The 18295-nt window shown below is 37.5% G+C and overlaps 1 protein-coding gene across 4 annotated transcripts in view; it reads left to right on the forward strand.

Annotated features, from left to right (window-relative positions):
• The window catches only part of HEATR5B (HEAT repeat containing 5B), a 105665-nt gene that overhangs the window by 64550 nt on the left and 22820 nt on the right, over nt 1-18295 (forward strand). For all 4 annotated transcript variants that reach the window (XM_032881859.1, XM_032881861.1, XM_032881862.1 and 1 more), the window contains exons 25-28: nt 2035-2216; nt 4791-4859; nt 11288-11467; nt 17565-17802. In XM_032881859.1, the coding sequence (XP_032737750.1) occupies nt 2035-2216; nt 4791-4859; nt 11288-11467; nt 17565-17802 (669 nt within the window). The remainder of the gene's footprint in view (nt 1-2034; nt 2217-4790; nt 4860-11287; nt 11468-17564; nt 17803-18295) is intronic.

Genomic DNA, 18295 nt, shown 5'->3' on the forward strand with positions numbered 1-18295 from the left:
CCAGGATCGAGTCCCGCATTGGGCTCCCAGCTCCTTGGGGAGTCTGCTTCTCCCTCCGACCTTCTCCTCTCTCGTGCTCTCTCTCACTCATTCTCTCTCAAATAAATAAATAAAATCTTTAAAAAAAAAAAAAAGTTTTATGTGGACCTCAGTCCCAGGACCCTGGGATCATGACCCGAGCTGAAGGCAGATGCTTAACAACTGAGCCACCCAGGAACCCCCATTATACCTAATTTTTATTGATGATGTGTTTTTGCCTCCCTTAGATGAGGAAGTATTGAGATCTTCCAGCCAAATTTTTAAGTCTCTCCTTTGTTCTTCTTCTCCAAACCAGTAGATATTCTTTTTTAACTTTAAGATTCTAAAATTGGAATTTTAGGTAAGCACATGAAAAAATTAGAAGATACTTGTCTTATAACCTTCACAATAGCAACAGCCGCAAAAACCTGTTTAAATAACTGTTTGGGAATCCAGCTGAGCCACAGATTGCCACTGCTTCAAAAAGATTTTGGGAGGGGCGCCTGGGTGGCTCAGTGGGTTAAGCCGCTGCCTTCGGCTCAGGTCATGATCTCTGAGTCCTGGGATCGAGCCCCGCATCGGGCTCTCTGCTCAGCAGGGAGCCTGCTTCCTCCTGTCTCTCTGCCTGCCTCTCTGCCTGCTTGTGATCTCTCTGTCAAATAAATAAATAAAATCTTAAAAAAAAAAAAAAAAGATTTTGGGAGTCTTGCAGCCTCCTCAAGAATTTGAGAGTACTTGAGCTTGATAAATTTTTTAATAACTTCAGTTGCTAGGTCTTTAAGGTCACCAGTATTTTCTTCTTCAGTATCTAATCACTAATAATCTTATCCAGTATATTTTTCATTTCAGGTATTTTATTTTTTTTATTTCTACGAGTCTTATTTGTGACTTTATTTCTACAAGTCTTATTTATGATTGTCCCTGTCTTTTACTTCTCTCTTAAACATGCTAAGGTTTTTGTTTTCTATCTTGAATATAGGCAACGTATTTATGATAATTCTTCTAGACTCCCTGTCTGCTAATTTCATCACCTTTTCATTTCTGGATCTGTTTCTGTTCACTAAGTTTTGGTTTTTTTTTCTTGTTGCAAGGTGTATTTTCCTACTTCTTTGCATCCCTGATAGTTTTTATTACATACCAGATTTGCAAATTTTATAGTGGTAGTGCTGGATTTTGTTGTATTCCTTTAAATAGTGTTGGACTTCATTCTGGGATGTAGTTATATTACTTGGTATCTTTTGAGTCCTTTTGAGACTTGCTTTTAAGTTTTGTTTTGGCAGATCTGGAGTAGCCTTTAAAAGGAGGATGACTTCCCTTTTCTACATCTTATCTGTATAAAAGTCTTTTCTAGTAGAAGTTGGGAAACTACTTCCTACAGTCCAAATCCAGACCATAGCCTGTTTTTTAAAATAAACTTTTATTGGAACACAGCATACTCATTTAAATACATGTGATCTATGACTATGCTCATTCTATAAAAGAAGAGTTCAGTAGCTGTGATAGAAATTATGTGGCTGGCAAAACCGAAAGTATTTACCATCGAGTTCTTTACAGGAACAATCCGCCAGCCCTATTCTAAAAGATGACAAACTCCTTTTGGGAAATCCAGTAATGTCATCTGTATTACTATATTGTGTAAAGGTTTACCAATATTCTTGAGAAATTATGATACACGAGTTTTATTGGAAGTGTATCTTTGTTATTTTAAAACATAGTGGAATTATGGAACATAAGTGCTTTTTTAAAAAAATATTTATTTATTTGAGAGAGCGAGAGGGAGGGAGAGTATACAAGCAAGGGTAGCAGCAGACAGAGGGAGAGAGAGAAGCCGGTGTGGGGCTGGATCCCAGGACCCTGAGATCATGACCTGAGCAGAAGGCAGATGCTTAACCGACTCAGCCCCCCAAGCATCCCAAACATAAGTGCTTTTTTAAAGAAGTTTATTTCATTTCATATTTTTGTGTTGTAATACCTATTTTTGGAGTTTTCCTTTTTGCCTTCTATTTCTATTTTTAGATGACCTGTTGGTACTTCATCTCTCTGACCTGATTCGCATGGCATTCATGGCTGCAACGGATCATAGTAACCAGCTGCGGATGGCTGGGCTCCAAGCACTTGAGGACATTATCAAGAAGTTTGCATCTGTGCCTGAGCCAGAATTTCCAGGCCATGTGATTCTGGAGCAATATCAAGCTAACGTGAGATACTCTGTTTTGTTTTGTTTTGTTTTGTTTTAAGAGATACTCTGTTTATTTAAAACTTAAAATTGTTCCTTTACATGATCATTAAGGGAGTGAAGAGTCCCTGGAGAAAGGTATTTGGAACTTCAGCTGCATATCTTTATTCCCATTGTCGGTTACATAGTTGAATCCCACAGTTGAAGAAACGGTAGTATGAAACTTGTCACTATTTTTGAGTTCTGATAGTGTATTGGTGATAAAACTAGAATAGAATCGCAGCCTAGCTTTTCAGTCTTGTGTTTAGATGTTTAGCCATGCCATTTAAAAGATAAAAGGACATTCAAAGAGTGTTGTGGATTTGCTGACATTACTTTTATATGTTAAGACTTGATAAGCATTTTTAAAAATACAAAGGACAGCTTTGTAATGCTGAACGATAACTTCTAATAACAGCAGTTAAAAATATTACTGAAAGAATTACTTACCTTCAAAAAATATTTTATTTTATTCTGAACAGAGATACTTGTTTCCCCTGAAATTTATAACTTTATTTGTGTTCTTGAACTGAGGCACAATAGATTTAATCCTCATAATGATGGGTTATGTGAAGACAAACTTAAGTTAGCAAGGAAAGAAGATACATATATGTGGGTGTGTGTGTATATATTCTATATATATATAAAATATATATTATACATATATATCATATGTATAATTATGTATATGTATAATATATATAAACATTATATATAATATATTTTAATATAAATATCATACATATATTTTATATATATATATATATATTTTATTGTAGTTATACCAGAACCTTAGCTTCAGATACACAACACCTCATCTAAAAGCTATACTCAAGCATACACAAAATTAAAAAGGGTGAATAGTGTATGCTCCATTGTTTTTCCATCATAAGTACAGGTGAGGAAGTTATGGCTTCTAGCCCAGCTGCCTATGGAACACCCATATACAATTATTTACTCCTAAATACCCAACCTGGAAGAATGAAGGTTTGTTGTTTTGTTTTGTTTTGACTTTTTATTTAGGAATAGTTCTTTACTTCAGAAAAATTGAAAGAATAATTATTTAAATCTGTAGCTTTACCCTTGAATATTATAGTCTGTATTTCCAAAGGAAAAGGACATGTCTCATATAACCACAGAGCAGTTATCAACTTCAGGAAATTCAGCATTGATGTATTACTTCTATATAGTCTGTCATAATCCAGTTTTATCAGTCAACCCAGTGATCTCTTTTATAGTATATTTTCTTTCTTCTTCAGTACAGGGGCCAGCACCAGCTGTGTGATTAGTTGATGACTATACTACCAATACTGCAATTAACCGCCATGTGTTTTCAGTCATAGAGAGGAACACTTGATTCATTTCTAAACTGCTATTGATATATCTCAGTGACTGACTCTCTTGTGCAAAGAGAGAAGTCTCAGAGTAGGAGTTGACCATATCTAACTCCTTATTCAGTTCATTCATGTTAAATCTGATATATTTAAGAATCTGTGACTGGGTTGGCTTATTAAAACTAAAGCTCACATTCCTTCTCTTAATACTATGACAGTGGTACATAAACTAATATTCCTTGAGCATCCTTTTTTTAAAAATTTTTTTTTAAGATTTTACTTATTTATTTGACAGAGAGAGAGAGCACACAAGCAGGGGGTGTAGCTGGGAGAAGGAGAGGGAGAAGTAGTCTCCCTGCTGAATAGGGAGCCTGATGCTCTCAGTCCCAGGACCCTGAGATCATGACCTGAGCTGAAGGCAGATGCTTAAGCAACTGAGCCACCTAGGCACCCCAAACATCCTTCTTTTAAAGTTTTTTTTTTTTAATTTTTAAAATTTTATTTTATTTTTTCAGTGTTCCAAGATTCATTGTTTATGCACCACACCCAGTGCCTCATGCAATACAGGCCCTCCTTAATACCCAACACCAGGCCCTCCCAACGCCCACCCTCCTCCCCTCCAAAACCCTCAGTTTTTTTTCTCAGAGTCCACAGTCTCTAATGGCTTGTCTCCCCCTCTGATTTCCCCCAACTCACTTCTCCTTTTCCTTCACCCAATGTCCTCTGTGTTTTTTGTTTTTTGTTTTAAGGTGAAATGGTTTCTGAGATCTTTCAGTGACTATGTGAATTTTTAGTAATAGTTATTAAAGGAATTGATCGAGTTATATGAGATTCACTCATGAGGTAAATACTGTTAGAAATATATTCAGGAAAATATAGACAGAATTTTTAAAAAAAATGATCGCAGTTTTCTGTTATGTCTAGGAACATGTGACTTTGTCAGAAAATCCTGTTTACTATTAAACAAAAACAAAAGAAAAAGAAGATTAATTTCCTGTTTTGGTATAGCATTCATATAGATTTGATAATGATTATAACCTCCTGGGAAGCAAAAGAAAAATGGTATATTTGAGTTTATTGTGACTGAAAAGAGAGATAAGGGATATGTGATAAAAAAGGAAAATAAAAAGATGTGTTTTGTGTGTTTTCATCTCCAGAAACACAAGAGGCTTTATATTTACTACTTATCTTTAAAAATAAAATGCTCATATTCATTTTCTTAGGTGGGAGCTGCTCTAAGACCAGCCTTTTCACAAGATACCCCATCAGACATAATAGCAAAAGCTTGCCAGGTAAGAAGAAAAATAGAGTTTTCTATAGTTACGTTCTTTAAATTAAAGAGGAAAGAGAAAAGGTAAGAAACAGAGAAAAGGTAAATATTTATTTTTATCTTGGAAATACAACAGTGACAATTTCTTCTTCTATTCTGTATCAAATGATGACGTAGTAACTGTTAATTGCATCCCTTTTTTTGTCATAGCTGAGGAAATGACTTTGGGATACATAGGTCTTTCATCAGCCAGAAGTGAATAATGGTATAAAAACCATAATAAAAAACTAAAAATAAAAATATGATTATAAAATAATTAAAGAATGCATATTAATGATGGTTGGGTAATAAAGGATTTTTTTATCACAGTTTGTGAAAATTTATAAGTTTCTGGAGAATTTCACAATATGGAAATTTCATTGCAAAATTAATCCCAGAGGATTATTCTCACATTATTATATTTTTAAAAAGTCACAAAATGTTCCTACAGTTTTAATAAGTTCCTCTTTTTCATGCCTCATTCTGAAAATGGATTCATGCAGTAAGCTCTCATCTTTCAGGAAATCAGATTCTTTATCTGCTTTCCTAAGGATAGAAGAGAAGCAACTCTCTACTTCCCAGTTTTCTGGAGTACAGGGCTGTGGTCCATCATTATTGCTTAGAACCCATAATCAAGCTACGTGTGGCCTCTAGACAGAGAATGTTCTGCTATTTACAATGATAAGCGGGAAGTTCTTACTTTGTTCTCTCTCTAGCTGATTGGGTTTGCCTCTTCCTGCCACGGTTAAGATTTTTCTTTTCTTTTCTTTTTAATAGGGGGTGGTGGGGTAGGGGCATTGGGAGAGGGAGAGAATCTTAAGCAGGTTCCACACTCAGCAAGGACCTAACACGGGGCTCAATCTCACAACCCTGAGATCATGAGCTGAGCCGAGATCAAGAGTCAGGTGCTTAACTGACTAAGCCACTTGGGTGCCCCCCATTGTTAAGATTTATTTCTCTGAAGTCTACTGTCTTAATGATGGCCTTCAGAGAAATCAACTCCTCTTACAAACAGCAGACCAGAAAGAAAAGAGGGAGTCTTGTTTAAGATAGAGGTCTGTGGATCATGATACAAATCTCAGAGTTAGAGCAGACCATTTGGTATGAGATACTGATTCACAGACAATCAGAAATCATAGTCCTGTATAAATAAATGTCTTGTGATGATGTTTCAGAGCATAATATTTAAGCAGAAAAAACTTATAAAGCTCTTCATAGAAAAGCAAAAGCTATCCAGATTTCATCTTGTGGATGAGTAGTATGAAAAATTCCTGTTACTAAATTTGCCTTCAACTTCTTATTCTTTATGTAGCTCTAGCTTTTTTTTTTTTTTTTTTTAAATAAGAAGTTTCTTCTTTTCTGCTGGAAAGGTTAAGTTTTTGACCTCCTGTCCTGTTTCTGGGAGGAAAGCTAGTTTTGAAACAGATGGAACAGTAGGTTGCAAGTTCCTTTTTCTTAAGGGAAAGTGAAGAGTTGGCTTTGGACAGATCATGAAACATTGCATCCCACCTTATTTACTAGAATAGATGACGTGTTTAACCTGAAGCTGAATCAGGGTAATTTTTACATATTATAGGAAGACTCTAAAGTGCAACACAACTGGAGACAGGAATCAGTGGTTTAATAAAAGAAAAATTCTTTAAATCAGCATAGGAATCATAACCATAATATATATTTTAAATATCGTATTTCAAGTTAAATTGGTTAAGCGTACATTCACGTAACACTCTCGATGCAAGTCCAGGTCTTTTCTCTGAGTACAACTTTGCTGATTTAGTGCTGCTTTATCTTTTTTCATAAACCAAACTTATAATGCAGAACCTGTAGTTTCTAGTTTCATGCTCTTTATCTTTTTAGAGATTTTATTTTCAAGTAATCTCCGCACCCATCATGGGGCTTGAGCTCACAACCCCAAGACTAGGAGTTGCATTCTCTACTGACTGAGCCAGCCAGGCGCCCCAAATTTCAGGTTCTTTAAAGTTAGAACTTGTGATTGTGGAAGCAAGCTCGCACCACCAGACCACACCTTTCTCCTCAACATTCTTCCTTTGACTCCAGTGTCACTGCCCTTGCCTGGTTTTCCTTTTGCTCTTCTGGCATTTTCTTTTCAATTTCTTTCGTTGTTGGTTCTTATTCTGCTTGTCCCTTGTAACTATGTTCCTTCTGTTCTGGTCTTACACCTTTTTTTTTTTATATACCTCAGTCCTTGAACAAATTTACCTGGTCGTTGAAGAAATTTACCCGGTAACATTGCTTTAGTTATTACCTGTTTGTGGAGAGTTCCCAGGTCTCCCTAGTCCTTGTTTTTTGAAAATTTTAATTCCAGTTTAGTTATATTAGTTTTGGGTGTACAATATAGTGATTCATCAGTTCTATGCATTACTTGTTGTTCATCCCTTCACCTAGCTCCCCTCCCCTCTGGTAACCAACAGTTCTCTATAGTTCATAGTCTGTTTCTTGATTTGTCTCTTTCTTAATGATTGTTCAGTTTTGCTATTTAAATTCTACATGGGAGTGAAAGTATATGGTATTTGTCTTAGTCTCTGACTGGCTTATTTCACTTAGCATTACACTCTCTAGCTTTATCCATGTCATTGAAAATGGCAAGATTTCGTTCCTTATCATGGCTGAGTAATATTCCAGTTTGCGGATGTGTATACACACACACATATACATATGCACACATATATATGCCACATCTTTACCCATTTATCTATCAATGGACACTTAGGTTGCCTCCATAATTTGGGTATTTAAAAAAAAAAGAAAGTAAAAATAGAACTATCCTATGATCTAGTAATCACACAACTAGGTATTTACCCAAAGTATACAAAAACACTAAATCAAACGGATGCAAATATTCTGAAAATGTCTATGCTACGTAGAGTAATCTACATGTTTAATACAATTCCTATCAAAATACAATCAACTTTTTTCAAAGAAATGGAACAAATAATCCTAAAATTTATATGGACACCAGAAAAGACCCTGAATAGCCAGAGGAATATTGAAAAAGAAAAAGCAAAGTTTACAGCATCACAATTCCAGACTTCAAGCTCTATGACAAAGCTGTATCATCAAGACAGTATGTTACTGGCACAAAAACAGAAATATAGATCAATGGAACAGAATAGAGAGCCCAGAAATAGACTCTCAACTTTATAGTCAACTAATCTTTGACAGAGCAGGAATAATGTCCAATGGAAAAATGACAGTCTCTTCAACAAATGGTATTGGGAAAATTGGATAGCCACATGCAGAAAAATGAAACTGGACCATTTCCTTACACCACACACAAAAATAGACTCCAAATGGGTGAAAGACCTCAATGTGAGACAAGAATCCATCAAAATCCTTGAGGAGAACACAGGCAGCAACCTTTTCGACCTCAGCTGCAGCAACTTCTTAGAAACATTGCCAAAGGCAAGAGAAGCAAGGGCAAAAATGAACTATTGGGAGTTCATCAAGATCAAAAGCTTTTGCACAGCAAAAGGAAACAGTCAACAAAACCAAAAGACAACTGACAGAAGGGGAGAAGATACTTGCAAATGACATATCAGATAAAGGGCTAGTATCTAAAATCTATAAAGAACTTATCAAACACGGGCGCCTGGGTGGCTCAGTGGGTTAAGCTTCTGCCTTCGGCTCAGGTTATGTTCTCAGGGTCCTGGAATCAAGGCCTACATCAGGCTCTCTGCTCAGCCAGGAGCCCGCTTCCCTCTCTCTCTGTCTACCTCTCTGCCTACTTGTGATCTTTCTCTGTCAAATAAACAAAAATATTAAAAAAAAAAAAAAGAACTTATCAAACTCAACAGCCAAGGAACAAATAATCCAATCAAGAAATGGGCAGAGGACATGAACAGACATTTCTGCAAAGAAGACATCCAGATGCCCAACAGACACATGAGAAAGTGTTCCACATCACTCAGCATCAGGGAAATACAAATCAAAAACCACAATGAGATACCACCTCACACCAGTCAGAATGGCTAAAATTAACCAGTCAGGAAACAACAGGTGTTGGTGAAGATGCAGAGAAAAGGGGAACCCTCCTACACTGCTGGTGGAATGCAAGCTGGTGCAGCCACTCTGGAAAACAGTATGGAGATTCCTCAAAAAGGTGAAAATAGAGCTACTCTATGACCCAGCAATCACAGTACTGGATATTTACCCTAAAGATACAATTGTAGTGATCTGAAGGGGCACGTGCACCCGAATGTTTATAGCAGCAATGTCCACAGTAGCCAAACTATGGAAAGAACCTAGATGTCTACCAACAGATGAATGGGTAAAGAAGATGTGGTATATATTTACAATGGAATACTATGCAGCCATCAAAAGAAACGAAGTCTTGCCATTTGCAACAACATGGATGGAACTAGAGGGTATTATGCTAAGTGAAATAAGTCAATCAGAGAAAGACAATCATATGATCTCTCTGATATGAGGAATTTGAGAGGCAGGATGGAAGTTCTTGGGGGAAGAGAGGGAAAAATGAAACAAGATAGGGCTGGGGAGGGAGATAAACCATAAGAGATTCTTAATCTCAGGAAGCAAACTGAGGGCTGCCGGGGGTAGGGAGGGAGGGATAGAGTGGCTGGGTTATGGACATTGGGGAGGGTATGTGCTATGGCAAGTGCTATGAATTGTGTAAAACTGATGATTCACAGACCTGTACCCCTGAGCAAATAATACATTATAATGTTTAAAAAAAAAAAAAAAGACCTGAAGAAAAAAATGAAAAAAGCAAAACAAAACAAAAAAACAAAGGGATGTATGCAACCCGGGTTTATTGAAGCATTATTTACAACAGCCATCTTTGATTTCTCACAACTTTTCAAGTTTCTGGCCCCTCCCCTAAAAATATTTAATTGGTTTCCAAATACTGTGATTTCTGCCTCTAAGTCTTTCTCTGGTGACTCTCCCTTTTCATCCCATTCCCAGCTTGATCTCTATCATCTCTGTCCCATAATACTGTAATAGTCACGTAACTAAACACATTGCTTACCATCTAAACATGTTCTTTCCTGGCATAAATACTGGAACAATCTTCGTAAAGTACAATTTTTTGTTTTTTAAGATTTTATATATATATTTATTTATTTAGGGGTATTGGAGGGGTAGGGGGAGAAGGAGAGAGAAGGTCCCAAGCAGACTCTGTGCTGAGCTCAGAGCCTGACATGGGGCTTGATTCCATGATTGCAAGATCATGACCTAAGCCGAAATCAAGAGTTGGACGCTTAACCAGCTGAGCCACCCAGCCACCCCAGGCACAATTCCAATTGTAATCTCCCTGTTCAGAAGCCTTGGAAACTGCCCATAGAACAAAGTCTGAATTCAGTTTACATGGAATTTAAATTGTACCATAATCCCAGTTAACTTTGCTAACCTCATGTCTTTTCCCATGTAACTCCTCTGTATTTATGCACACAGACCTTCCTGATAGTCTAAGCATTCCCATTTCTTCTGCCAGAAGCAATCTCTCCCTTCTCTGTTTTTAAATTGTAGTATTACAGTCCTAAAATGTTCATTCAATCTGTGTTTTCTTTCTTGAGGACAGGGACTAGATTTTTCCCCTTTATTTATTTATTTTTTAACCTCTTCCATAGGGCCCAGAATAATCCTTTGCCTGTGGTAAGCAGAAATGTTGAAGAATTATTCACAACTGAGGTGATTCAGAAAGAAATTTATTTTCTATTAAAATTTTTGTCACGGGGCGCCTGGGTGGCTCAGTGGGTTAAGCCTCTGCCTTCGGCTCAGGTCATGATCTCAGGGTCCTGGGATCAAGTCCCGCTCGGGCTCTCTGCTTAGCAGGGAGCCTGCTTCCTCCTATCTCTGTCTCTCTCTCTGCTTGCCTCTCTGCCTACTTGTGATCTCTGTCTGTCAAATAAATAAATAAAATCTTAAAAAAAAAAAAAGAAAACATCACCTTTTAAAAAAAAATTTGTCACATTAGTCAATAGAAATATGTTAAGTAAATACTGTTAGTTTTGCATGTAAGACATAATAAATTCCATCCTTGTTGTTGATTTGTTATTAAAAAATAAAGTTGGGATGCCTGGGTGGCTCAGTGGGTTAAAACCTCTGCCTTCAATGCAGGTCATGGTCTCAGGGTCCTGGGATCGAGCCCCTCATCGGGCTCTCTGCTCAGCAGGGAGCCTGCTTCCCCCTCTCTCTCTGCCTGCCTCTCTGCCTACTTGTGATCTCTGCCTGTCAAATAAATAAATAAAATCTAAAAAAGAATAAATAAATAAAATAAAGTTGAAGCACAGCATTTGGGGTTTTTTTGTTTGTTTTCTTCATTGGTATTTTGTTTCTTCCCCCAAGGGGGGAAATATCATATTTACTTCATACTCTTATAGTTAAATATTAGTTTTTTATAGAGAACTTAAAATTTCTTTCCTTGGCTAGGTGTGTAGTACATGGATTGGAAGTGGAGTTGTCAGTGATCTCAATGACCTCCGTCGAGTGCACAATCTACTTGTCTCTTCTCTGGACAAAGTGCAGGCTGGAAAAGGATCTTCGAGCCAGCTGTACCGAGAGAGTGCGACAACCATGGAAAAACTGGCTGTTCTCAAAGCGTGGGCAGAGGTAACCACAGCCTATTGTTTTTTTGTTGTTGTTGTTGTTTATTAACATACAGTGTATTATTTGCCCCAGGGTACAGGTCTGTGAATCATCAGACAGCCTGTTGTTTTTGAACAATTTCTCCATCCATGAGAAAATGTTCCCCTAGTCCTGTAGGTGAAAAAATTTTGATTTTTTGCTTTTTAAAGTGACCTTTGGTATAAAATGCTTTTTGGAAATCTGTTATTTGCTCCATCTCACTGAAATATGTATATTTATGTCTCAAAGAACTCTTTTCAAACCTTTGAAAGTTATGTTTGTTTATTTTTTTTAAATATTTTATTTATTTATTTGTCAGATAAAGAGAGCAAGCACATGAGGAGGGCCACAGCAGGCATAGGGGGATATGGGCTCCCCGCTGAAGAAGGAGCCCGATGCAGGACTCTATTCCAGAACCCTGGAATCATGATCTGAGCTGAAGGCAGACGCTTAACCGAATGAGACAACCAGGTGTCCTGAAAGTCATGTTTTTTAATCAGTTTTTTCAAAATTTCTATATTGAGAAAGGGCTCCCCTAACTAGTTATGTGGAAATTAGGCCCCCCAAGGTTTGATGATTATAACATCGGTTGTCAGTCATCCAGTTCTTTGCTGACTTGCATTAATATGCTTGACTCACCTACCAGGAAGACTGGTGTAGTTTAGTATAAAAAGCATTAAATGCTGATTCAGAGGCCGTAAACAAGTTCTCTCTCTATAATTTACCGTCTTCTTGACTTTGGTCAAATGGTTTGATCTCTCAGAGCCTCGGGTTGTTGGTTTTTTTTTTTTTGTTTTTTTTTTTTCATTATAATGTGGAAATAATATCGTCGTCCTTTTTTTTTTTAAAGATTATTTATTTATTTATTTGACAGAGAGAGAGAGATCACAAGTAGGCAGAGAGGCAGGCAGAGAGAGGGGGAAGCAGGCTCCCTGCTGAGCAGAGAGCCTGATGCGGGGCTTGATCCCAGGACCCCGGGATCATGACCCGAGCTGAAGGTAGAGGCTTAACCCACTGAGCCACCCAGGTGCCCCGAAATTATATCTTCTTATAAGGCAATGTTTATCAAAGGACATTGTCACTGGCACTGAATGGAAGATAGATTATTGCTTTCAAAAATAGATCAGGGCGCCTGGGTGGCTCAGTTGGTTAAGGAACTGCCTGCCTTCAGCTCGGGTTATGATCCTGGAGTCCCAGGATCAAGTCCTGCATTGGGCTCCCAGCTCCACGGGGAGTCTGCTTCTCCCTCTGACCTTCTCCCTCTCATGCTGTCTCCCACTGTTTCTCTCTCTCATATAAATAAATACAAATCTTTAAAAAATGAAATAAATAAAATAAAAAAATAAAATATTAGATCAGAGTCTTATATAACTAAATTAATAATGCACATTTTTGTTGACACCTTTTTCTTTTTTAGGGTAATTTGTACTATAAAGATGTGCACCTCATGCCTCAGTCTTGAAAGCCATCTCATAATTCTTTTACCTGTTTATCTGCCTTTCCTTCATCATGCTCTTCGGATGCCCAGCATATTCTAGATTTCTCCCCTGAAGACCTCTCTTTGCTTATACTCTTTCACTCAGAAAGCTGAGGATATCCATTTTCCATCTCCTCAGATTGTTACCTTGAAATCTTTAGATTTACATGAGTTGGGAACTGTGCTTTCACCTGTTAGTTAATGTTAGTTAAACATGAGTGTGAAGGGGAGACTTTCTAGCTCAGTGCTATCAGTCATGCCCACTTCTGTATCTTCAGCTTCTCCCTCTATGTGCTCACTCTTCTTGCTTGCCTTCCTCCCCACCTAAGTGTATCCTCCTCACTGCTTTCCCTCTCTCCTCTCATGTCTCAGTTCACTGATGGAGTTTCAGTATCTTCACTACCTCAACTTTTGGTCACCTGCTTCTCAGTCCCCCACAATGTGGGGTCATTCTCACTGATGCAGGCTGGCTGGGTCAGAGGGGGTCCTGTAGGACCAGCCAACAGAGTCCTTGGGTTTGAGCAGGATCAAAGTCAAAGGCAAGCCAAAAGGAAATGAGAGCAGAGCTTATTGAAGATACAGAGACAGCAGATACAGACAGAGCATCTGGGAGACTTGAAAAGGAAAGGAAAGTGAATCTCATCTTTGCTTGGGGCCTGGGATTTTTATTGAGGATGGTGGTCTGGTGTATGTGCCTCTCAGGCATCCAGGAACTAGTCAGACAAGGAGTGCTCAGGTGTCCTGTGTAAGACCCTTATGCGCTGGAACTAGGGGTCTTGGTGTCAAGGTGTCTGGAGTCAGTGGTCTTGGAAAACTTACATGATGGCCCCACCCAGTCATTCCTTAGGTGTTGTCTGTTGTGCTGAAAGACTCTGAAGAAGTCAGTAAGTGCTTGACCTTTACAAGGAGGATATACAGCATGCGTAAGGGTGGAGGTGTAGATCTCAGCAAGAAGAGAAGCAGGAAAAGGACCAAAAAAAGCAGTTTTTCATGAGGTCCCTTTGGTTTCCCTGTGTCATCACCACTCCATTGGAATCATTCTCACTAAAGTCACCAAGGAGAGAATTATCTGTGGCGCTGTGCACTCATCAGTCCGTGTTCCTTGGCCTCTCTGCGGCATTTGATATTGTCTCCTCTAGAAGCTCTTTGTTTTCCTTGACTTTTGTGACACTCCCCTCTTGCTTCTCCTCTTTCCTTTTCATTGTTTCTTCTCAACATCGCTTGCTGGCCTCTCTTTGCCTGCCCGCTCTTTAAATGTTGGTATTTTTCTTGTCCCTTTCCCCTCTCTTCGTACTTTATGGGCAACTTTATCCATACCCATAACCTATTGCTTTAACTTGTATATTAAAGATTGTAATTCTGCTTTTCCACCCAGACCTAAATTCCACTCCCATATTTTTAGATGTTTACTAGACATCTCCCCTTGGATGACCCATAAGTACCACACACCCAAGATGTCTTAAAAAAAATACTGTGCTTTCTCTTACTTCTTTTATCTTCTTTATCCCAACTACTCGTTCTACCTTCTATCTTCAGGCCAGAGACTAGTATCAATATTAACTGCTTCTTCTTCAGTCCCCTTCGTCTTATATCTAGTCGGTATCTAATTCCTATGTATTTGACTTTGTTAATACTATCTTTGAAGATAATATAATTTTGTTCTGATAATAAAAATACCAATTCACTGCACATATTCAGAATATAGAGAAGAGGTATTATTTTTTAAAAATCTGTAATCTTATCCCCTCTGTATTCTTCTTATCATCCAGAGATAACTATTAATATTTTGGTGTATATCACTATGCATATGTGCACATGTAAGTCTTTATATGCCTTAAAATGTGTGTATCTATCTATATCTTTTTAAAAAAATAAAAATGGAATTTTATTCAACATAGCGACTATTTTTTAAATTTAGCAATGGATTACATACACCTTTTGCATATCTATAAAAAAAAATATTTCCTCTCTTCTGCCCCTGCCTTTAGTTTGAGTCCTCATCATCTGTTACCTGGTCTATGCAGTTGCGTCCTAATTTTCTTCTGCCGTTAGTCTTTCCTGCCTCCACTGACAGCTATTCCTGTACAGATTCTCAGCATAATCATTCTAAAATGCAAATTTTGGGCAAAGAATATGAATCAACGATTCACGGAGAGGAAACAAAGCTACACATAAACATATGGGGAAGGTGAAGAAATATAGAAACATTTCCCAGCTAAATTAACATCATTTTTAGAATGATAGTAAAATTTTTCTGAAGAGTGAGATATATCAAAACACTTACTAGGGACACCAGGGTGGCTCAGTGGGTTGAGCCTCTGCCTTTGGCTTAGGTCATGATCTCAGGGTCCTGGGATCGAGCCCCGCATCAGGTTCTCTGCTCGGCAGTGAGCCTGCTTCCCCCTCTCTCTGCCTGCCTCTCTGCCTACTTGTGCTCTCTCTCTCTCTCTCTGTCAAATAAATTAAAAAAAAAAAAAAAACCCACTTACTAAAACCAGTTTATCCTGAGGAATATTAAGGATATACACAAAGACCCTGCTATGGTGGTGTTTATTACAATGTTTATTTTTCTCAAAAAAAAAATGGAAATAACTTAAATGTATGTCTTGATCCCAAGAGATGATGGAATTAAGTGACTAACGAATTTGGTTAAAAGTTATTCAAGGGGGTGGGGCGGGCACCTGGGTGGCTCAGTGGGTTAAAGCCTCTGCCTTTGGCTCAGGTCATGATCTCAGGGTCCTGGGATTGGGCCCTGCATCGGGCTCCCTGCTTGGCGGGGAGCCTGCTTCCCCCTCTCTCTCTCTGCCTGCCTCTCTGCCTACTTGTGATCTTTTTCTGTCAAATAAATAAATAAAAATCTTTAAAAAAAAAGTTATTCACAGGGGTGCCTCTGTGGTACAGTTGGTTGGGCATCTAACTCTTGGTTTCAGCTCAGATTGTGATCTCAGGGTCATGAGATTGAGCTCAGCATTGGGCTCCACACTCAGCGGGGAGTCTGCTTGGGATTCTCTCTCCTTCTCCCTCTGCCCTTCACTTCTGCATGCCTTCTTTCTCTGTCTCTCTTTCTCTCAAATAAATAAATCTTTAAACAAATTTTTAATTAAAAAAATAAAAGCGATTCACAACACAGTATTATTTAAAAGACGATGTATATACAACATGTTTAGAATGCTAATGGTATTTTCTTCAAGTTATTTACACTTCTGATTTTTCTATTTTTCTTGTGTAGTGTCTAATAAGAAAGATGAGCCAAACATTGTTTAAAAAGAAGTCTAAAAAATATATTCCCCTGATTTTCTAACAGCAATATAAATTATACAACTCTTTTAGAAAGGTTTAGGCGGTGTCTACTCAGAGCCATAAAAATATCTGTAGTCACTGATGCTATAATTCCCTTCCTGGGACTTTATCCTAGGGAAAAATATCTAAAATACAGGAAGGAATTGTTTACAAAAAGCTTTACTTGGAACATTTTAATGTGAAGAATTATACACCTTTTGTCTTTGAAAATTATATCTTGTTCAGATTCCCAAGGCTGAATCAAGAAACAGAAATAAATACAAAATTTCAATGTAGGGAAATTGTTAGATGTATTATGGCTTATCCCCTACAGCCATTAAGAGTAATGATTATGAAGATGCACATTCCATGGGAAAACGTTATGATATTTTAATAGATAAAATTAAATACAAAATTCTTTGTACAACAAAATTACAATTTACAAAGATAAAATATAGTAACCTGGAAATTGGGATTTTGAGTAATTTTAAAAACTCATTTTCAAAACTTTTTATGGTATAATTTTAAAATAAAATTAAAAGTTCAGGAAAAATACATAATATTTGATCTATAAATCCTGCAGTGACCGCTTCCCTTCCTCATTGCCTATAGAGTAAAACCTTCACCTACTTCTGCCTCATATTCTGTGCTCAGTCTATGCTAGTTGCCAAAGCCTAAATATCGGTACAAAAACAAAAATCAAAAATAACTGCAACAAAGAAAAATCTTTAAAGTTATGTTTTAGTAAATTGCATTTATACATCATTTTGGTCTACTAAGTGGAGAGAAAGGATACAGATAATATATGTGTGACTAGTAAATTATATGCGTGGTTCAACTCTATTATAAAGGCCAGATTGCTAAGTATCACTTAAGAGGCTAGAAGGATATTTATGGAAATCCTTTCTCTGGCCCTTCTCCCATCCCTCTCCAGCCTTTTTCTTTGAATGTGCTGTCTGATTGTGTCTAATAAGTCTGTGAAAGTAGAGGCAGTAAACAGGAAGTTATACCCTAGGACAAAAAAAGAAAAAAGACACACATAAAAGGGGGCTTTGTAAAGTATAACAAGAGAAGCCAGAAACATCTCAGTGAACTCTACTAAAGGAATATTTTGTGAGAGGAATAGTCAGCAGTCAGATCAATAAGAAAAGATTGTCTCCAAAGCAGGTGGAATTATTCTTTGGAGGTTGTCAGGAAACCATGAAGTTATAGACTTTCCAGGGTCTAAACTCAATTACTTTCAAAAATTCAATTGTATAGCAACTTAGATTAAGTCATTTCTTAACATTATGCCTTATTATTTTCTCCTCCTGAATATCTTACTAGGTGTATGTGGTTGCTATGAATATTAAGAAGGAAGCAGAGTCAAAGCCAAAAAGAGCAATGAAAAGTACTGATGATGATGATGATGATTATGGTACTATAGATGAACTACCACCAGATAGTTTAATAACACTTGTGCAGCCCGAACTGCCAACACTCAGTCGCCTGTGGTTGGCAGCATTAAAAGACTATGCACTTTTGACTCTGCCGGCTGAGTTTGCTAGTCAGCTCCCCCCCGATGGTAAGTACTACATTCAGAGTTTTGTCTTTATGGAGCTTAGAGTAGTAATTAAACAAAATGTAGTTGGTGGAAGCTAGCAACAATAATAATTAATAATATTATAGTGTAACTTACCCACCTTGAATTTATAAAGAGAGTAAAACCCCTTATATTTAATTAATTATTAATAATGTAGTAATCTAGTTTAAGATGTGGCAATGACATTTTAAATTTCTGTAGACTTAAACGTGGCACTCTGTCACTTAGGGCATGTTGTCCATAATTCAAATGCAGCATTAAGCTCATTTGTTAACCCGAGCAAAAAGTTCTCACTGTCACAGTAATAATTGTATGAGCTAGAGTGTTCTATATAACCAGGCATAACCAGTCATTATGCGTAACTATGATGAAGTTGATTGCTGGGCTGGTCAATGTATGCAGGGATGGTTGGGGGAGTCTTCAGTTTGGTAGTGAAAACAGGAGTTAAGGAAGAAAGAGGAAGGAGGAAGAAGAG

Source organism: Lontra canadensis, unplaced genomic scaffold (genome assembly GCF_010015895.1).
Source record: "Lontra canadensis isolate GAN:19392208 unplaced genomic scaffold, GSC_riverotter_1.0 scaffold78, whole genome shotgun sequence".
Lineage (NCBI taxonomy): Eukaryota > Metazoa > Chordata > Mammalia > Carnivora > Mustelidae > Lontra > Lontra canadensis.